Source organism: Elephantulus edwardii, unplaced genomic scaffold (assembly GCF_000299155.1).
Source record: "Elephantulus edwardii isolate Elephantulus edwardi_28Jun2011 unplaced genomic scaffold, EleEdw1.0 scaffold00186, whole genome shotgun sequence".
NCBI lineage: Eukaryota > Metazoa > Chordata > Mammalia > Macroscelidea > Macroscelididae > Elephantulus > Elephantulus edwardii.
Window position 1 is genome coordinate 3,014,982 of NW_006399936.1, and position 22,418 is coordinate 3,037,399.

Consider the following 22,418-nt stretch of genomic DNA (forward strand, 5'->3'; position numbering starts at 1 on the left):
AACTTACATATGAACCATAATGCTCCACACGTGAATTGCAGTGGTCCATTCCTCCCACAGGAGCCACGGTGATACACACTTCAAACACTGAGGGGGGAACTTACCACACCCAGTACCCCATCAATTGCTTGACCCATCAACTCATTGACCATCATGGCAGCATCCCCCTGGGGCGGTCTAAAATCTTCTGTCTTTTCACCATGAAGTTTAGTGCTACGCTCAGAGGGGCTTAGCCCTCCTCACATCTGGGCAGGTCTTACTTTACTTTAGGTAGAAATTCACCTACTTGACTATGCCCCTGGAGTCAAACAGAATAAATAGAATCCTTCCTGCAAGATTGCTTTTCTCCTAATGTTGACTGACAATGGGGTCTCTGGAGTTAGAGAGCTTTGTGGGATCCTGGTACTGCTATCTCTATACCTTTGTGTAAGCCACCTAACTTTGGTGCCTCAGTTTCTTCACCAAAAAAAAAAAAGAACGAGAAGAGTGATCATAGTATCTCCATGTAACTGATTAGAATTAGGCAAATTAGCGCACTTTTATGGCTGTGCTGCAATCCTGAAGGCACGCAGTTCAAATCTACCAGCTGCTTTGTGGGAGAAAGATGGACCGTCTCCCCGTGTGATTAACTGCCTCTGAAAACCCACCATAGGGTCAGCTATGGGTCAGTTCCAATTTAATGGTACACGACAACAACAACAATTCTCCTGAAGATGCAGAACAGTGTTGGAGATCTAGTATGTTCTCAGTTATGCACTAGACACAATTATGTCTTAGTCTCTGTAATGAAATACCAAAAGTGGGTGATCTTAATGAACAGAAATGTATTGTCTCAGAGTTCTGGAGGTTTCAGAGTAAAAATTCTGGGCCTTAGAAGACTGTGCTCTTTATCCTATCCAGGGGAGGGCTTTCCGTGTCTCTCCCAACTTCTAGAAGCCTCTGTGTTCTTCTGGCATGTCTTTGCTTTTTGAAAGATGTGTCTTCTCCTGGTATGGTCTTCCCTCTGTGCCACTTTGTCTGTGCTCCCTTTTCATAAGACACTATTCAGAAGGGATGAGGACCTGCCTTACACAGTCATGACCTTGTTAATTTGGTAACATCTTCAAAGAAAAGTCCTATGTCCAAGCAAATCACATTACAGATACAGAGATTAGGACATTGACACACCTTTTTTTTGGGGGGGGGGACTCACTTCAGTTCCTAATAGTTAGCTCTTAATATTGTGCATACCTGGGAGTTGGTGAGACCCTTCCCTCCCATATCTTCTTCTGGATAAGAAGACGAAGGAAGGGTTTCAGCCTAAATTCAGCTCAACATCGGACTCACGACAAGACTTTAATCAAGATTGTGCTGTGTCTTGGTCTCCCCATTGGGAAATGAGGATGGCAGGCTCTGTGGTCTCAAGTCCTGCCCCCCATATCTAGCAGAGCGGGTGACCAGGGACATAGATGATCATGGTGTCAGCCCCTGTATGTCACAGAAAACTACTCCCACTTTTCAATGTCTCTTTCAAAACATACTTTTGGGGGTGTGAGTTAGAGCAGAGTATGAAAGATTCTTACTCATTGAAAAAAAAAAAAGGAGGGGGCAGAAATAAGACTAAAGTATTGGGAAAGGCAGATGTGGTTTGCGTTAACCAACCCTAACATATGGGATAGCACTAAAAGAAAAATATAAAATTCACAATATCCTTTATCAGCCTCCCTTGAAATATCGCTGTGACAGTGATAGTAAAGATGGTGATGATAATAAACAGGTATTGAGTCCTTTTGTGTGCCAAGTGCCTCACAAGTATTATCTTGTTTGACCCCCGACTAGCACTTGTATAGGGAAACACTAGTTACTGTAATAAATATCCGTATGTCAGTGAGTTCACACAGTAGACATTTATTTTCAGCTCTTGGAACACTTCAGAGGGAGAGATGCTTGTGGGTGAGACTCTTCACCACCCAGTGGGATCAGGCACCTTCCTAGTGATGGATCTGCCATTTTTTAGGGCCTGAAGGATAGCTGGGTGAGGAACAAGAAGGCACAGCCTCTTCATAAAACCCTCCACGGGGAGTGCCACACATCAGGAACACTCGCCTTTCATCGGTAAAAGCAGTCACACGGTTGTATTAGGAGCTGCTGGGAAATGTGTCTGGCTTCCTATCGACTTCCTGGCGACAATGCCATACTCAGAAGGAACAGCAGCATCTCAGGTGGACAGCTAGCTTGTTCCTATCATTCCTTAGGTGGTGCTGATGACAGTGAGACCTTTTACAGATGAAGATCTAAAGCGTCTCAGTCACAGGCGTGGGGTCACAGATCTTTTAAGTGGCAGTTCTTACACTTAACTATAATGGTGTCACCGTAATATTATGGGAGCTCTGGTGGCCTAGGGGCAAGAAGCTGCGCTGCAGTCCCAAAGGCAAGGAATTTGAGGTTACCAGCTGCTCGGTGGGAGAAATATGGGCAATCTCTTCCCGAGTTCTACAGTATACAACAACAACAGTAATATTATGGTGGTGGTTGTTGGGTACCATAGATTTGGAACTGACCCATAGCTGACTCTATGGCAGGTTTTCAGAGTCAGACTTACTTGGGAGGAGAGCACCCATCTTTCTCCTGCGGAGCAGCTGGTGGATTCGAACTGTGTGCCTTCATGATTGCAGTACAGCTTCTTGCCTCTGTTTGTTGTTGAGTACCCCATCGAGTCGGAACTGGCCCATAGCTGACCCTCTGCAGGTTTTCAGAGGCCGTAAACCACATGGGAGGAGATTGCCCATCCTTGCCTTGCTCTTGTCATTAAACTATAGTAACATTATAATATATAACATTATAGTAATAACAACAGGGTACATGTTGTACATAGGGTGTTCAGAGGCCTGCTATTCCAGAAGTGGATGGCCAATCCTTCTTCCTAGTCTGTCTTAATCTGAATGCTCAGATTTAGAGAAGTGTCTGACAGACAAGCATTTTACGAAAAAATCAGATCAAAGATATTTCCCTAATTGTGGAATTAACCATTGGTTTCAGTGTTGTCCCGGTCCTTGACACAAGTGTCTTGACCCACTTATTTCCCTGCTCCACCATCCACCAGCATCCACCTCCACTCCCACTCATTCCCTTCAACACATATCTCTGGTTGTCCAGCCCTTGATCTGATAGCTTTTATCTCAAGCTTTTATGGACTTCTGTGATTCCAAAGACTTGGAGGATAGAAGGAGAATTGATGCCTTTGAGCTGTGGTGTTGAAGAAGAGTATTGAATATACAATGGACTGCTAAGAAAACAGACTGGTTCGTCCTGGAGAGGGTTAAACTGGGCTGCTCCTTGGAGGCAAGGATTCTGAAGCTTTGTCTGACATACTTTGGACACGTTGCAAAAAATGACCAATCCTTGGAGAGGGACATCATGCTTGGGTGGAGGGAAAGCGCAGGAAAGGAAGACCCTCTATGAGGTGGATTGATTCAGTGACTGGGGCAATGGGGGTAGGTGTGTCAGAGACAGTGAGATTGGCACAGGATAGAGCAGGGTTTAGGGCTGTTTTACATAGGTTCGCTATGAGTCATAGGCGACTCGATTGCACATAACAACAATATAGTAATATTATAGCTATGCCGTTCTGTTGTTGTGTACCGTCGAGTGAGAACTGAACCACGGCTGACCCTCTAGAGGGTTTTCAGAGGTAATAATCACACGCGAAGAGACCAGATTTGCCCATCCTTCTCCTGTGGAGCAGCTGGTGGTTTCGAACCGGGTGCCTTCAGGATCGCAGTGCAGCTTCTTACTATGAGGCCACCAGAGCTCTCATTATGGTTATAGCAATATTATATTACATAAGCATTTAGGTTCTTCCGGGTCTAATTTTTTTTTTTTTAATAAGCCCCTGCCCTGGGATTTACCCACAATGCCCCAGGAGTGCGAGCGGGGCGCCGCTGGCGGTCATATGACGCGCATGCGTCGCTGCCGGAGCCGCGGACGAACGGGACTCGTTGTGCCGTGTTTCCTCCACTTGTAGAAACGATTATCCCCTTAAAAGTTGACCCACGTGTTGGGTTCCAGCCAGACATCAAGGCCTGGTACCATCTGTAAGAGAGAAAGAAATCAAAATATCATCAGCCGAGGAGTGTGTGCCATCTGCCGCCCTGTCAGTTGAACTGGCGGCGGCCTCTGGAGGGTTCGGCGGAGGAGGAGCGGGCCACGGCGCGGGGCCAGCCCGGGATCGAGTGGGCAGCCTCCCGCAGGGCCGCCGGCGGGGCCGCGCTCTCCCTGCTCGCCGTGCCCGGAGCTGTGACTCCAGAGCCCGGCAAAGCCTGCAGACTTTAGCCCTAGAAAACCAAAAAAAAAAGGTTAAAGACATTCCTTCTAGGCCACGCTCACTGGGGGCCTGGGCCAGTTCTTCTCCGCCTTGCGGGCATGGTGAAAGCGCCCGCTGTGTGCCTGGGACCCTGCACAGGTTGGGCTCCCACTTGGTCGCAGCCGCCCTGCGTCTTCTGTCCCCTTGGCTGCGCGACTTGGAAATGGCAGCACTTTGGATCGCCTCACATTATGGCATCCTCCTTGGCTGGGTGTCTGGGGACTTCCCCTCAGAAAGGACAACAACTCTGCAACCTGTTTCCTTGGCTAAGATGAAGCGGAGCTGGAATTGATGGTCACCTCGGATTCCTGCGCTTGCCCACCTGGTTGATGCGGACCAGAACTGCTCCGTAGTGTTGGAAGCAGATCACTACGCCTTCCCTGGGAGCTGCCTCAGGGCAGATTGAGACCTCGCATGCTTCAGGCTGGTTAGGTGCAGTCCAGTGTATGGCAGTTCATAGAAACCCTACCCTAGCTTAAGCGAAACCTTGACCTTAGCCTTCACCATCCTTGCAATCAATCATCTTCATGTTCAAGCCCATTATCCCTGTCACTTTGTACGTCTGTCTTATTCAGACTCTTTTCTCGCTTTTTCTAATCTTCCATCTTTCCCAGCGTGATGTCCTTTTCGAGGACGGGTCCTTACTGACATCATTCCCAAAGTGTATGAGACGAAGTTTGACCATTCTTGCCTTTAAGGAGCACACTAGTTGCGCTTCCAGGCAGTCCCTGGGATATTTGGTATTCTTCTCCAACATCAGACACTTGATCTAAGCCAGGGTATTTTTCAGTTGCTTCCCTATGTATTTGAAAGTTGGATGAAAATCAAAGAAGGTTGAAGAAGAATTGTAAAGGCCATGCCTTGGATCAGGTGCACCTTAGTCTTTAAACTGAAATCCTTGCTCTTTAGCATGTTGGAGAGGTCCTTGACAGCAAATTTCCCCCAGGCAACACATCTTTTGATTGCTTGACTGCTGCTCCCATGGGAGTTGATTTTGGATCCAGGTAAAATGAGACACTAATAATTTCATTCTTGTCTCTATGTGTTGGTCCAGTGGTGAAGATTTTTGATTTCTTGATATTGAGATGTAACGTGTATTGAAAGCTGTAGTTGATCAGAAGGTGCTGTACATCTTCTTCACTTTCTGCATACAAGGTTGTGGAGTGGTACTGGATCTAGCAAGGTGGCTATTGGAGTCTCTATGCCCATGTGCCCTGGAGCGCTGGGGAAACAGCATGCATAGAATAGTGGCTAAACTTAAGGGTTCTGTTGTGGACTCTTGATTTGAATCCTGGCTCCACTACTGTGTGTGACCTTGGACAAGTTAACTTTGTCTTCTTGCCTCCTCAGTTTCTTCATCTGTACATGGGAAGTGGGAGTAGGTGGCACCCCCTAGGAGTATTGTGACGCTTAAGTGAATCAGTAATGTGTCAAGCACTTACCACAGGGCTGCTGGCACCCGGTATGTGCATAGCAAGTGCTAGGTAGTATGTGTTGGCTGACTTTGTGAGACCTCTTTGTGCCTTTGCTTTTCCTGGACCCTCACCAGGGCTCCCCTGATTTCCTCTCCCCCCTACTCCTCGGCAGAAGTCTCACCTACTCCATCTGCTGGGTCTGGAATTAAGTCACGATTCTCAGCCACAGGATCTGGGGACCTGGCCAAGGATGCTGGGCTCCCACATGCCCGCCCCCTATTCTCGTCCCTCTGCTGCAGCCAGATCGTGGCTCTGAGCTTCCATGCCAAGGGCAACATGGCGGACCCTCAGCGCCCGCACACCTTCTGCCAGCCCTGGCACTGGGCAGCTGCCTCTGGCCCCTCTCTGGGCTCTGCCAGTACCTGGCCAGCTTCGTGCCACCTGCTCAGGCTGAAGTGGCAGAATTCAGCCTCCTGCTCTTGCCTTGGGAAGACTTCCAGCCTTTTTCTGGGGAGGAGTAAAGTTTATCTCCAGCCTGGGTTCAAGGAAGGGATGTAGAATAGCTTTTGCTTGTGGATGGGCATTTTCACGTCCTCATGCTGTGACCCTCTTTCTAAGCCGGTGAGGCAGACTCTGCAGGTCCTGTGGGCAGATGAGAAGTGGCTCCAAGAGGCAGGTTACTTGTTGAGGTCATGTGGCTAGGCAGAGACAGAAGATGGATTTGAACTCATGTCTGTGACTTCTGAGCCCAGATGTCTTTCCAGAAGGGAGCCTTGAGAGCTGTTATGAATGACATTGGAGGGCATGTGTGGACACCAAAACGTTGAGTAGATGTTGCCTTAACTATGTGCCAAGTCCTGTAAACCCACCACTTTCAGGTCAATTAGAATTCCTAGCAGCCCTAGAGGACGGGGCAGAACTGTCTCATGGGGTTTCCTGTGCTGCAAATCTTTACAGAAGCAGACTACCGCTTCCTCCTGCTGTGGAGCATGGCTCTCTTCTGAATTTGGTGCTAGTTTTCTTCTTCTTCACCTTCTGAGAAATCAGTGGAACATTTGAGAAAGTTTTAAACCGTTAGCTATGACACTTATTGTCATATTCCATTTTCCCTTCTAGTTCTTGGCTGCCAACAAACACCTTTCCAACTGTTCATAATTTCCGTGACACTGACCTGCTGGGTGGTCTAGGCCGACCCCTCAGCTGCCCTGAGCTGCCTTGTCTTAACCTTGAACAGAAGTGTCCTGGTTATCTTATACTGCCAGGACAGAGATACCACACGTGGGCAGCTTTAACAAACAGAAATTCATTCTCTTAAAGTTTAGGAAGCTAGAAGTCCTAATTCAGAGTGCAAACTCTGGAGGAGGGTCTGCTCTCTCCCTGTGGGGTCTGGAGGAGATCCACGTCTCCTTCAGCACTTGTAGGGCCAATGTTCCTTGGAGGTCTCCCTGTGATAAGGAGCTTTCTGGTACAGTCTCCCGAATCCAGAAGGACACGCTCCACTCCTGGCAATTCTTTTCTTGATGGTTCACATTTCATCTTGCTTTCCTCTCTTTTTAATCTCTTGTGAGATATGAGAAGGGATATGATCCTTCTTGATGCTAATAGGCTTCATCTGACTGCTGTGTAGCTAAGGGAAGGGGGCACAGCCTGCTGCTGTAACCTAGGCATGAGACGATGGTGACTGGGAGCAGGGAAGGAGCGGTGGGATTGGTGATAGATAGTTGAATCCTAGGTATGTCGAGGATCCACAGTTCATATATGAGAGGAAGAGAAGTCAAGGATGCATTTTTACTGAGCTGGCAAGCATTAAAGATGTGGCTCCTTTCTTCCTGGGGCCCAGAGTTTGGGAGCTGTGATGGAGAGATAGCTATCCATTGCTCTTTGCAATTACTTGCTATGCATTGGAGAGCTGGACAGTCACCAAGGACAATAGAAGAATAATCAATGCCTTTGAGTCATGATGCTGGAGAAGTGTATTGAACATATCATGGACCACCTAGAGAACAAACAGGTTTGTCCGGGCGAGGGTGAAACCAGGCTGCTCCTTGGAGACAAAGGTTTTGAAACTCTGTCTCACATAATTTGGCCTTGTTGCCAGGAGCGACCAGACCTTGGAGAAGGACATCATATTTGGAAAAGTGATAGAAAAGCACAAGAAAGGAAGACCCTAGATAAGATGGATTGACTGTTGGAAACAAATTAGCTCAAGATAGAGCAGGGTTCAGAGCCGTTGTACATAGCGTCGCTATGAATCTCAAGCAACTTGACAGCACATAACAACAGTGAGAACCCACTGAAGACTTACACAAAGGTAGAAATCCTAACAGTGACTGGGTGCTCCACTGGCGAAGGTCATCTGCTGGGAGATTTGTGAGAGGGCGAGTATGTTTCAGGCAGTGGAGAATAGGATGTGCTGTGCGAAGACCTCATGGTGGGAGGGAGCAGGGGAGTGATGAGGCAGAAGGGGAGAGTGTGGTGGGTGCTGAGAGAGGTTAGACTCCTGTGTGGGCTTTATTCCCTGCGAAGTCACCAAGGGTTTTGAACAGAAGTGTGTGTGTGTGCACACGCGCGCGCGTATGTGTGAGATACTGAGACAAGCTTAGTATGTGCATGTGAGTATGAATGAGAGACAGTGTATGTATATATGTAGGTGTGAGACAGAGTGTGTATCTGTGTGTGTGAGAGACTGTGTGTTAGAGAGTGAGACAGGGTGTGTGTGTGAGAGAGAGAGAGACAGGGTGTGTGTGTGACAGGAAGTGCATGTAATGAGAAACACCTCTCTCTGTGTCTCTCTTTCCCTGTCTCTGTGTGTGTGTGTGTGTGTGTGTGTGTGTGAAAGGGAGAGAGGTGTTTGGCATGTTTTGAAAATACCCTGCTGTCTGGAGAGAGACACGGGAAAGAGACGCGGAGAGTCCAGCGAGGGGCCTGGGGTGGGAGGTGCTGCTTAGCTGAGCTCTCAGCATCACCATCCACACCCCTCAGGGATTTTGAGTTTCCAGTAATCGAGATTAGAGAAAGATGCCATTGAGGTTATTAGAAGCGTCAGGTGCCCCACACCGTTCTCCCCTGCTCTGTTCCAGGCTCCTGTGATAGGGTGAGGCATATGCTCTTATGTCCTCCCACACCCTGACACTTTTCTTTTCTTTTCAAAGGTGAAAAATGTCGCAGCTTCATTGACCTGGCCCCAGCATCGGAGAAAGGTAAGTGTGTCCCTGGCCTCTCTGAGGGCACCTCCCCTGCTCACATGGTTTCGCCCAGCCCTGGGTGAGCCCCATGAGCACACCAGGAAGCCAGGGTCCTGATGTGAAGCTCTGGTTTATGTGAGTGCTCACAGATGTGGGAGAGGCAGGTGGGGAAGCTCATCCTGCCCCATAAGGATGGGTAGTCCTGTGACTCAGCCCCTTTCCAGTGTGTGCTGGGACTTTGGGGGAGGTTTGGTGGGGTGTGCAGAAGTTGGAGTTGTATGATCAGTGTTATGGACGAAAATATGTGTTGTAATGAATAGTCTTTATTGTGTCATTGAGGCAGGGTAGGTGTAGGGTATACCTTGAGTCAATTTTACACTCTAGGTACTAGCAGCCACGAAATGAAAAGACTAATTGCATTTGGAAAGTCTTCTGTCAGAGATTTCTCCAAAGTACTGAAGAGCAACAATGTCAGTCTGAAGATTAAGGTGTGCCTAATCCAGGCCATAGTCTATGCAATTACTTGCTATGCATCAGAAAACTGGGCAGTGACCAGGGATGGTAGAAGGGGAGTTGGTGTCTTTGAGCTGTGGTGCTGGAGAAGAGTATTGGACTGCTAGGAGAACAAATAGGTTTGTCTTAGAGAGGGTGAGACCAGGCTTCTCCTTGGAGGCAAGGATTCTGAAGCTTTGTCTGACATACTTTGGACATGTTGCAAGGAGGGACCAGTCCTTGGAAAGGGATGTCATGCTTGGGAGGGTGGAGGGACAGCACAAGAGAAGAAGACTCTTGATGAGATGGATTGAATGGGTGACTTGTGTAATGGAGGTGGGTGTGTTACAGACAATAAGATCGGCACAGGATAGAATTAGGGCTTGGGCTGTTGTACATAGGGTCGCTGTGAGTCGCAGGCGACTCGACGGCACATAACAACAAGAAGAACAAAGAAGCTATTAAATAATCGAGTAGAACAGAGATGGGGGAAGAGAGAGGTCATGTCATGTGAAGGTCACCCAGGAGCAGGAGCTCAGAAAGACAAGGACGGTTCTCCAGAGCTGACAGGGGAACAAAGCCTTCTCCTAGAGCCAGTGCCCTGAACTCGGATTTCCAGCCTCCTAATCTGTGAGAAAATACATTTCTGTTTGTTAAAGCCATCCTTGTGATATCCTCATGTTAGCAGTAATAGGGAACAAAGACAGCTAAACCAATGCTGGTGGCATTGCCCATCTGCAGGAGACTTGTCCAGGAGAGAGAGGAAGCTAGATATCCCATCTTTATTGTCCCACAGATGTGGGAGGTCTAAGATGATTTTACACTGCTATCCTGAGAGGTCCCCTTGGCATGCAGGCTGGCACCTGTGAGATCTGAGCCCACAGTGAGGCCTTGAGCTTGGAAGTAGAAGTGAGGTGATGCCAGCAGCCTGGCTAGCTGAGAGGGCATGGCACTCATCATCAGATTGAGCTGCAAGTTCTATTATTTGCTGGGAAGTCTTTTCTGATTCAGTGACCTTTTAGGAGAGAGTGGAACTGCTCTGTGGGGTTTTCAATGTTGTAATCTTTGCAGAAGCAGCCAGCCATGTCTTTCTCCTGATGTGAGACTAGTGGGTTAACACTGCTGCCCTTTCGATTCGCTTAACCACTTCGCCACCAGAGCTCCTGCTGTAAGTTGTGATGACCCCAAAATAACTGACTTCAGTGAAGAAGCTCATTTGCTTCTTTTTAAGATAGAAATCTAGGGCCTGCTTCATGAAGTCTTGGGGATCGAGGTCCTTGTAGCTCCCTTGTCCTCCCCAGCATTCATGTGGCCCAACATGGAGACTGGAGCTCCAGCAATCACACCTGCAGTCTAGGTAGAGGGCAGAAGAAGAGCAAAGTTGAAAGGGCAAATGTTGTCAACTCTCCAGGTTTCCAGATGTTTCCATGTGACACCAGCTTGTGGCTAGGTGACCAGGTTCTGTAGAAACTTGATCATATGGCCACACTGAGCTACAATTAAGAGTGGAGGTGTGGTCTTTATCCTGGGCAACTGTGTGCCCAGGTTAAAAATGAGAAGAACAGAAGAAACCTCCCACTGGAACAAGGAGGAGAATGACCATCTCCCCACCTGTGTGTCTCTGCTACGAAGAGGAGACAGCTATGCATGTCTCTTCAAACCACCCAGACTTCAGAGAGAGCTCTGGTCTCAGGAGTCAGGGAAACTGAGGCAGAAGTTGGGCCACAAACGCGGTCCCAGTAGGGGAGTGTTGATGTTTAGTCTGCATCTGGGACCATTGACCATCTGCGCCCTCTGCTGGTGGGCCTGAGACTGGCCTCCCTGCAGGAGGCCCAGGCACTGAGAAGGGCTGGGGTTAGCAGGCCTCCAGGAATGACTCCTGCATCCGTGATACTTCACAGATAGTTGGAAAAGGAGAGCGGGCCCAAAAAGGACATGTGTCCCGCAGACTGGTGATTGTACTGGCTCACAGCCCCCATCTCCCTGGGGAGCTCCTACAGCAGGTGAGATGGGGGATGAACACCTGGCTTTTTCCATGGCTGCCTCTGGTGTAATTGCAACTTGGACCATGGCTTCCATATTGAGATCTGTTGAAAACAACAATCACAATGAATAGCCGGCATTTACTGAACAGGTATGTGCCAGGCACTGTGCCAGACACCCTACATTATTGTTAGATGCCGTTGAGTTGGCTGCCGCTCTTGGGGGTTCTGTGAACACCGCATCTGAACCTGGCCCTCTCCTGTGCCATCCTCCTCAAGGCTGACACACTGGAGCCCATTTTTTTTTCATTTTAAATCTTTCTGATTCGACTTTTATTATTTTGCACCAAAGCAACATATGAGAGCAAGTATTTTCACACTTGTTAGAATGGACTTAAAATTGATAAAAGTTTAGACTATTCTCACCCCATGCAGTCTTCATATAATCTATATCACGTAGTATATTTAAAAAATAAAATTGGGCCAATTTTTACAGAAGAAGAAATTACTAATGATTATAATGGAGCCCATTTTTGTAATCACTGTGTCAGTCCCTCCCATTGAGGGTCTCCCTCTTTTTCTCTGAACCCCTAGTCTTTCCAAGCATGATGCCTTTTCCAAGGACTGACTCTTGCTGATAACATATCCAAAGTATTTGAGACCAGGTTTCACCCTCCTTGCCTCTAAGGAGATCCCTGGTTGCCCTTCCTCCAGGGCAGAATTGACAATCTCACTCCCCTTTCGCAGTCCCTGTTTGCATGGCTCCATCTCCAGCACCTGACAGCATTGAGCAAATGTGTTTGTTGGGAGCTTCCTCTTTGGGAAGCTGGCTCCCCTTGTTGTCCTGGTTCCTCGCCTCCTGGTCTTTCCCACCATGCTCCCCTACCTATCTTCTGCATCCCTTATGCATTCATCTCCCTCCCTCCACCTTCCAGAGTCTTAACCACACTCCTTGCATGGGTGATTTTATCTCCAGTGCAGCTGACAACCTCCACCTCTTCTTTTTCTTTTTTTAAAAAAAGTTTTTAGAATAGTTTTATATCTACAGAACACTTCTTTCTGTATTTGGTTTCCAAATACCTTACACCCAGTCTTTCCTATTCCACCTCTTCATTTATGATATTTTAAAAGTTATTTTAACTTTTTGATGATGTAATACTTGACTTATTGCTGTTACGTTGGAGCTGACTCAAAGCTGACCCTCCAGAAGGTTTTATGAGCTTGTAAATAGCAAAGGAGAAGATTTCCTATCATCTTTCAAAGCAGGTGGTGGATTCGAACTGCCTGTCTTTGGTTTGACAGAGCACCTCCTAACCTAGTGGCCCATCACAGTGGCTTGATAATACATGTGTAGAGTTTTAAGTAAAAAAAAAATACTGTGTCTTATAATGAGTGATATGAACAGCAGTTGCTACCTCACCCTTCCCCACTTTTCATTTCCACTTCCCAAAGGCAATCAATTCAGCTCATCTATTATCTCTTGTGTTTTAAAATAACATACTTATTTTGCTATTTGTTGATTAGGCAGCTCTATTTTATTGTGATTTGAGCGAAAGTTTACAAAGCAAATGAGTTACCCATTCAACCATTCATACATATTTTGTTTTATGATAATAATTACAATACCCACATTGTATTTAAGTTCTTCCCTGTGATTAATCCTTCTCTCATACTCATTCCTGCCATCTAAACTGTCTGTGGGTAGACACTGCCCTTCGGATGGCTGATTTTTCTAGGAAATGAGTGTCACCCTGGCATTATTGTTCACCTTAAAGACTTTTTGTTGCTTGGCTGAATATTCAGCCACAGGAGTGAGCTTTGTTCCAGGCTTGGAAGATGACTAAGGGCCATGACCTTGGGGGTTCCACCAGTCTCTATGAGATTGATAAGCCTGACATTAAAATGTTTATGTTTTTGAGCTTTGTTTCAAATTCCCTCCTCATTCTATCTGGGACCTTCATCTACGATCCCTTTAGTGTGGTCAGCCATGGTCATAAGGTACCATCTAGTTCTTCTGGTCCCAGGTTTATGGAGACTGAGGTTCACATGGTCTTTCAGACAAGTTGTTCCTTTGCGTCTTTGCTTTGCATCTTTCTTGTTTGTCCTGGTCAAGGAGAGTTGTTACCTTAGATGGCTTATTGCAAGCTTTTAAGGCCCCAGTTGCTACTCATCAAAGTAGGACGTTAGAACATTGTCTTTGTGGACTATTATTCTACACTGGTTGCCCTTGATGGTCCCCAAAACTGTGGTCCTGAGATCGTGGAACCAGCAACTCATTTCCTTAATTTCATTATTTGTTTGTAATTTAGTTAAAAAAAAAAGACAAACAAAGCCTCACTGTTAACTCGTTTTCTTGAGGTTGTTGTTGTCTTCCAGTCAAGCATGACTCATAGTGACTCTGAACCAAAGGCCTGAAGCCCCTCTGCAACTATCGACATTTATCAAAGTTCATCCAGTTTCCGGAGGCATGTTGTTTAGGGAGTGGATGCCGCTCCTGCTTCCAAACCTGTCGTAGAATGTTATTGTTATGAGCCATTAACACGTGACACATAACAACAGTAACGTACTATTCCTTAAGGTATTTGGTTATAATTAATTAAAAAACCCCTCACTGCCATAGAATTGGAATAGATTCTTAATTGACGATTCAGTGGGTTTCCAGAGGCTGTAAATCCTGTGGGAGGAGTTCGATCTTTGTCCCTTGGAGCCTCTGCTGGATTTGAACCACCAGAGAGGTGCTGCCTCTGGGCTAGAATAAGAGATTTGACCCTTGCTGTGTCCTGCGCCAGCCTCATGATCTTCGCCATACTCTATCCCCTTGTTATAACCACTGTATCAACCCATCTTGTTGAGGCCCTTCCTCTCTTCTTCTGCACCCCCTGCTTTCCTAGCCATTGTGTCTCTTTCCAAGGACTGACCCTTCCTGACAGCTCCCACCTGACCTGGCCACCAGAACTCTAGCTCCGCTATCTACATAGATTTATATTTATAGCATGTACAGAAATATGAATGTATAAATACCATCTGCCACAGCTATGTATGGTCACGAGTGTTGTCACTTTCCCAGTGTCTGTTTGCTTGACTGTCTGCCAATATATCTACTTGTAGATTAATGTTGATTATTGCAGGATGAACCATGCTGAACTATGCGGGATAGAGTGTGCAATAGTGCTTACTTTTGATGACTGTATTTAGTGTGCACTTCTCCATGTCTTCATTTTATAGTGATACTGTGCTGCTGAGGCAGCTTTGGCCATTTGCTCTTACAGCAGCCTCACACTCTGCTCCTCTTTAGCTTTCCAACATATTTACCTCACAATGTTTGGTTAGCATTTTACTTTATCATTGCTTATAAATATTTTCCACAGTTGAGCCAAGTGATATGCTATGATTATACTTCCTTTCTTACAGAATTCTTCTCCCAGAGTCAATAATATTCTTTCCTTTCATTTCTTTGGTTTTCAACCACAAAGTCATCTGCAGTGTCTCTACCCAGGTGTACAACTCAAGATCTTCAGCTGGAACAGAGTGTTTGTAAGATCTTCCTCTGTCCCTCCCTTCTCTGTGAAGCCCTTTGACCCTCAGCCCCGTGTGGCTCGTGGTTCTCTAGGGCTGCTGTTCTGGAAATCTCCTTTACCATTATTTTAGGCATTCCCTTCCTCTCATATTGATCTCTTTCCTGGGTACTAGGTAGTCTTTCTGGTTAATGGCCTCATTTGGAAGAACAGCCGTGTGGTAGCTCTCTGAGAAAAGGACGTAGGTGGCTGAGACTTTGTGTACCTAATGTCTGTATTTCTCTCTCACATTTGACTAGGCTGGGTATGGAATTCTGAATTGGAAATTACTTACCCCTTACTTTTAGACAACACTGATGCCTCAGTTATCTTCTGGCTCCAGCGTTTTTTAGTCCATTGCTGATTCTTCTGTATCTTGGCTTTTATCCTCTCTTTGGAAGTTTTTAGCACCTTATTTATTTTTTTTTAAATCTTTATTTTTGCCTTTGTGATATTTGTTCAACTTTTATCTTTCAACCATTCTATTGGATTTCTGAATTGGAGTAATAATATTTTTAAATTTTCGTGGTTTTTCTTGTTATCTGACTTCCTTTTATAGTTTCTGGCTTTTGTTTTTTGAAGGTAGTATCTTCTCTTATCTCGCTGCCTCGTTGAGAAGATTAATTTTCACAAATTGTTTTTCCCTCTTACACTGTTCAATGTCTGTTTCTTCCAACCACCTCTTTAATTTTATTTTGGGCTTCCATTCTGTATATTCTAACTTTTCAGGAAGTATCTGGTACATTTAAGAAGGAGGCGTTAACATGCATTTTGCAGCTCCAAGTACAGTTAGAGTCGGAGACTGGCTGCTGGTGTATTTCATTTATCTGGTCTGTGTTGCATTGTTAGGTTCTCATCAACTATAACTCGCAGTGACCTTCTGAACAGATTTGAACCCTGCTCTATCCTGCGCCGTCCTTATGATCTTTATCATACTTGATCCCCTTGTTACAACCACTGTGTCAATTCATCTTGTTGAGGGCCTTCCTCTCTTTCTCTGACCCTCCACCTTTCCCAGCCGCGACGTCTATTTCCAAGGACGGACCCCTCCTGACAACACACTCAAAGTATGTGACATGAAGTGTCACCATCTTTGCCTCTAAGAAGCACCCGGGGGGCACTTCCCAGTACAGATTTGTTACTTTGGCAGGCCCTGAGATACTCAGTGTTCTTTGCCAGCACCACGAGCCAAAGGCATGGGTTCTTCTCCAGCCTTCCTTATTCATTTCATTGTCTAACTTTCAGAGGCACAGGAAGGAATGGAAAACAGCATGGATCAAGTCTTTAAATGGACATCATTGCTCTTTAGCACTTTGGGGACGTTCTTGACGGCAGATTTCCCCAATCTGTTGACTTCCTGACCTGTACTACTCTGAGTGTTGCTTGTGGATCCAAGTAGAAGGAAATCATTGACAACTTCAATTTTTACCCCCTCCATCTGTGATGATGGTGCTTATTGGTTCACCTGGGTTGAAAAGTACTCAAAAAATGGGAAGAAATAGCTGTAAATGTCCACTGGTAATTGGATCTGGTCTCTAGAACCCATCATATAACAAGATCATCTGGTAACACGCATTCACCTTCACCCAGTCTTTTCTTTTCAGCTGGTCTGTTTCCTAAAGGGGAATCCTTCTCTCTCTAGTATATTCATCTAGCTGCCTGAATCCTGGGACTTGAGTATGGGAAACGGGTTGGGGATATGTCCTAAATACAGACTGTCACTGAATTCTTTATTCCAATTGTGAAGCTCAGTAGGACCTGAGCTTGGTTTCTGGGACTGGTTGCGGTTTCCTTCTCATCAGCTTCCTCCCTGAAGGTGGTCAGAGTGCAGCTCTTTCTTGTCTGCTAAGTCATTAACTGATCCAGGCCATGGTCTTCGCAATTACTTGCTATGCGTCAGAAAGCTGGACAATGACTAGGGATGATATAGAAGGAGAATCGATGCCTTTGAGCTGTGGTGCTGGAGAATATACCATGCTTAGACAACAAACGGGTCCGTCCTAGAGAGGGTGAAACCAGGCTGCTCCTTGGAGCCAAGGAGATGAAGCTGTGTCTAACATACTTTGGACATATTGCAAAGAAGGACCAGTCCTTGGAAGGAGACATCATGCTTGGAAGAGTAGAGGGACAGCATAAGAGAAGAAGACCCTGGAGGAGATGGATTGACTGAATGACTAGAGTAGTAGGGGTAGGTGTGTCAGAGACAATCAGATTGGTTCAAGATAGAACAGGGTTCAGAGCTGTTGTGCACAGGGTCCTTATGAGTCAAGGAGTCGACCTGACACATAACAATAGCAAGCCATTAACCACATATCCATTGTTGTTGTTATGTATTGTTAAGTGGAAACTGATTCATAGCTGATCACCCAGTAGGTTTTCAGAGGCTGTAAATTGCACAGGAAAAGACCACCCATCCTTTCCTCTCAGAGCTGCTGGTGGACCCAAACCATGTGCCTTTGGGTTGACAATGTAACTACATACCAGTCGGTCACCAGATGGCTTCCCAATTTTCAAAATGGTATTGACATCTCTCTCTATTACCATCTCCTCTCCTATTTATTGTCTTTGTCCTTATGGAATGATGCCTTCTGGTAAAAAGTTATACTTTTAATCCTAACCTGGACTTTCTCTTCCCATCTTTCTCTTGTGACTTCCTGATTCTACCTCCACGTTCTTCCTGGACGTCTTTTGGGTGCTTCTTTGTACCTTGCCTGCTGCAGAAGTTACTCTTTCCCCTAAACTTCTGTCTTCTTTGTCCTGACTTTTCTTTCCTAAATCTCTCTTTTGTATGTGTGTGTGTGATCTTTCCCACCCACCCCCAAATATCGCTGGCATCTATGCCTCCTCTGCCCTTATCACTTCTCTCCTGGATTACAGCAGCAGTCTCTTCCCTGGCTTCCCCAGCTCCATTCTCCAAGCCTGTCAACATCCCGGCCACCAAACCGAAAGGACTCACAGCTGTATGAGTGTGGAGCAAAATAAGCCATGTTCAAAAGACGGCATGGTAAGATTCCATTTATGGAGGAGTGAGAAGCAGGCGTGATGGGCTCAGGCTGCTGGAGGCCAGCCAGCAGGTTACCCTTGGTGAGCAGCTGTGACTGGAAGGGTGTGCTGGCAGTGGGAATAAACCTTTGCTTGACCTGGTTGTCCACGTTATGAAAATTCAACGGTACATGCATTTTTCTGTATGTTTGTGATACTCAAAGCAGATGAGAATGAATTCCTCACACTGAATTCTACGTTACCTTCCTAAAAATGAAAGTCTAATCCTGTCAGGCCCTTCCTTCGTGCTTGCAATTGTTTTGACTCTGGTGCTTCCATGGGACATCTCAACCCAGTGTTCCCGACCCTCATGATCTATCCCTGGCTTCCCTTCCCATCCCACCTCCTGCAATCCCTGACAGGGTGCCTCGCTCCCATTTCTGTGCCATTACCTGCCCACATTTCCCTCAGTCACGCCTGCCCTGTGCCTTCGTGCATCCTCTTCCCTCTCTGTGACCTGATGTCACGTCTCTTATTTGCTTCTGTTTATCTTTCAAAACTCGGCCTTGACGTGATTTCTTTTGAAAGGTCGTCCCTGAACCCCCAAATACTTCTCCTGTTTGTACTGCTAATACTGAGACAGTCTCTTCAATTGACAGAGCTCCACCTTCCCCGAGAGCAGGCACCGAATCTTGTACCCCAAGCAGGGTGGCCACAGAGTAGAAACTGGAAGGGTTTGTCAGGTGATGGAAAGAATAAACAGGGGCCACGCTGTAGACACTGGGCAGCCCACTGGGGCCAAGAAACTCGGGGCCTGACTCCTGAGAGCCCCCTGGGCTGAACTCTGTTTTTGGCCGTGCCTGCTGACTGCCCGGTTTCTCGGTGGGTTGGGATTGCCGGCAGCCACTAGCTAACAATTTTTTGTGAAACAGTCTCAAAGCTTGTAGGTCTCATTTGTTTCCTATTTCAGGGCTGTGTAACAACGCGGGAGCCTCTGTGGCCACAATCCTGCCTCTTGCACGAGTCATTTCTCACTTCAGTTCCTGTAATAGCCTCTTGTTGGGTTCCTCAACCTCTCTGTTCTCCGCCTGAAATCGATTTACAATTTTACTGCTCACTTAATTTATTTAGTGCATTTTATTGATTTATGTCATAGACCTGAAACGTGCATAGATCAGAACATGCTGAGCAGGAAATGGAGAGAGGAGCCGGCTTCCACAGCTGCCCCGCTCTGGCATTGGAGATAAAAAGACTGTGGGCTGCAGCCCAGACACACCATGCAGCCGCTGTCACAGCCTCCTGCAGAGCCATGAACCCTGGGCCATCTGGTCACGCCTGCCTGCCTGAGGTCCTCTCCATCAATGTTCCAGAATCTGCATGTCACATCTCTTGCCTCCCTGCTCTTTGCCTCTGAGTCTCCACACACGGGTCGGTGGTCCAGGGCTGACAGAGGGGAGCTCCGAGGCTCTCCATCCCAGACATCTCAGGACGAGGAGCAGGTTGTTGTTAGGCGCCATTGTGGCAACTCTGACTCATAGTGGCCCTCTGAACAGCAGGTTACAACCTTCCCCTTCACCATCATCTCCATCACTGTCAAGGTCATTGTTGTAACTCCATCTTGACACAGCTCCAGCTGTGTCAGTCCACCTCATTGAGGGTCTTCTTTTCTTTCTCTGATTTCCACATTTGGATGTCTTTTCCCAAGCCTGGCCCCTCCTACAGTGTGCCCAAAGTGTGGGAGATGAAGGCTCACCATCCTTGTCTCTAAGGTTGCACTTAAACTCTGATTTCATTTCCTCCAGGACAGACGTGTTTGTTCTTTTGGCAGTCGATGGGCTATTCAGTGCTTTTCATCAACGCCACAGTTTGGGGTCCACAGTTAAGTGTCTTGCTCAAGGTCACGCAGCCACTTTAAGTCAGAGCCAGGCTCTCCCCTGGAGGCTTCTGAAGCAGACTAGCCCTCCCAGCCCACCCTTCCTCAGCCCCCTTCTCTGGAGCCTCACTTTCTCCAGTAGCTCACGTGACCCTCCTGCTGCCCTGCCTTAAAGTGCTGGTACTGCCAATTTCTTTTCTGAAATTCTAGGTTCCTCTAATTACATGCTCTTATTAAAGGTGATTAAGCCCCAGTGCCTGGTGGAGGACTGCTCCCGGAGATCACAACATCTAATAATTGCTTTAGTTGCTCTAATTCCAATTATTCAAGATTATCTTTCCAGGTAATTAGGTGTCTGGGTAGTTTTGCCTGCTCACTCTCTTGGAGAGCGTTGAATTAACCCCAAATAAGTGACCAACTTTCATGCTTCATAATTGGAAACAGTTTTCTCTAAGGTGGGAAGATTCAGCTAAATGTAAACAGTGGAAATGTAAAATTTCTGAAGGCCGCTGTGCTTTGCTCATACCTTGGTGTGAAAAATTACCTTGGGTGCTTAAATCTCCCTCTTTGACCTGCCAGACAGAGGTGTCTGCACTGTTGGAGGGATGAGGTTTACTGAGATTCCTGGGAGGATTTGCAACAAGATCCTTTCTTGTGACCCAGACCCTGAAATCTATCACAAGATGTCTGCATCCTTTAAATGTTCTTTCAGTTAAGATGAGACAGCTGCAGACCAGGGTGGCCTTGGACAGTTGTGCAGGTCACTCACTGTGCAATTTTAGAGCAGGTCATGATTTGTATTGTAGTTTATGCTAATGGCTTAGTGCTGAACCATGTGCATCCTATAGACTGTCTGTGGTGGCCAGGGAGACACAGGCTTAAGAAAAGAAAACATGCAGGGTAGAAAGTGTTTTGTGCTGCCCACTGCTCGGCGACACTGCCTGTGATGCATTAAGAATTTTTGTAATCCTCTTTTGCCGTATTTAATTTTTAGGAAGTGGGTACAATTTTCAGAGAAATGCTCAGGTGTAAGGGTTCTGTTCTAGGTATGTTAATCGATGCACAGCCTGTGTACATATGTCCTTTTAGTTTCCACACTTCTCAAGGACTGGCTCATTGGCATTCACCATTTATGCACAGGACCCCTGCGTAGAAGAGACTCACCCTTGATTTAATGTTCCAAGTTCATTGTCATAGAATTCTTAACCATTTCATACAAGGAGCTCTGCATTTTCATTTCGCTCTTGGCCCAGCAAATTCCATAATCTTGTGTAGAATTCTGCTTCCACTTTAGAAAGTTCCCTTTTGCCTCTTCCCATCTAACCGCAGGCCACACTCCCAGAACAACGGAGACTAGCACAGGTCACATTTCTGTGGCCATAGATGACTGATTTTGCCTCTACTAGAACTTCCCACAAATGGGGTATGTAGCATATATGTTCTGCGTCTGTTGCATTTGAGATCAAGTATGTTGTGGATATGTTGGTAGTTCTTGTCCTTTTTTTGTAGCAGAGCAATATTCCATTATATGGATATGGCACGGATTAGTCATTCCCTTGTTGATTGATGGTTGTTGTTTGTTGTCTGCAGTCATCAGAACAAAAATAACAGCAACATCCAGCACACTTCATTAAAAAAAATTATAAAACAAAATCTCAGAAAACAGCAAAATTCTGTCCCTGTTGTGGTACCTGGCACACTCGGTTGTTGTGTTTTTCTTTTTTTTTAAAGCTTCTTCTCTGAGGCACCATTGGTCTAGTGTGTCTTTTGCTGCTTTTACAGTAGTTGTGCTATCTGCCACTCCTTGTTTTAATCTGTGTCTCTCTGGACAGACTTAACTTCATGGGAGAAACTGGCGTAACATTATTGCCTCCACATTTTCTACCAGCGAGTGCTGAAATAGGCCTTTCTGACCCTTAGTATCTGATTCCTTGCATTAAATTGAACATTGATTCGCCATTTAACTCTCAAATACCCAATTCTTTGTTCCCCAACCATCTCTTGTAAGCATTCCACCTTCCTGAGTGGGTTGGTGTATGGAGTCCCCACACTCACATTGTTATCCCCCGACTATCTCACTTTCCAGACATCCTCTTAGAAAGCCTCATTACGTGAGCCCCGTCTTGAGCAATAGGATTCGTCAACTCCTGGTTTTAATTTGCCAGGTTAGTTTCCCCCGAACACCTTAAATAATAATCACAGGGAAATTTTAGTTCTGTTTTGCCAGCACGCCCCAGAGCACGATGAGCTGTATGCTGCTGTTACATGATGTTATGGGTGGGGAAGCCTGTGGATGCCTGGTTTCAGCTGCTGCTCTGTCCAGGCAGGAGGTCAGCGCCAGCCCTCTCAGCCTGTCTGGACGGTGTGGCTGAAACAAGTCTTATTCCAAAGGCTTAGAGGGCATCTGCGTCAAAAAGTCAACTCTTATGCAGAAACCACTGAGAAATGGGGTCTTCTAGCATTGGCCCCAATAGTACAGTGAGCATTCATTGAGTGCCTACTGTATGCCGGTTCTTTTCCAGCATATTATCCCATTTAATCATCTCAGCAGTCCACAAAGTAGGCATATTATTACTGTTCTTTGTTAGCAGAT

General features: G+C 46.4%; 1 protein-coding gene across 1 annotated transcript in view; it reads left to right on the forward strand.

The window, feature by feature from the left end:
* GSG1L (GSG1-like) overlaps positions 1-22,418 on the forward strand; it is a 261,256-nt gene that overhangs the window by 77,407 nt on the left and 161,431 nt on the right. The window contains exon 2 of the mRNA XM_006896574.1: positions 8,910-8,957. Within this exon, the coding sequence (XP_006896636.1) occupies positions 8,910-8,957 (48 nt within the window). The remainder of the gene's footprint in view (positions 1-8,909; positions 8,958-22,418) is intronic.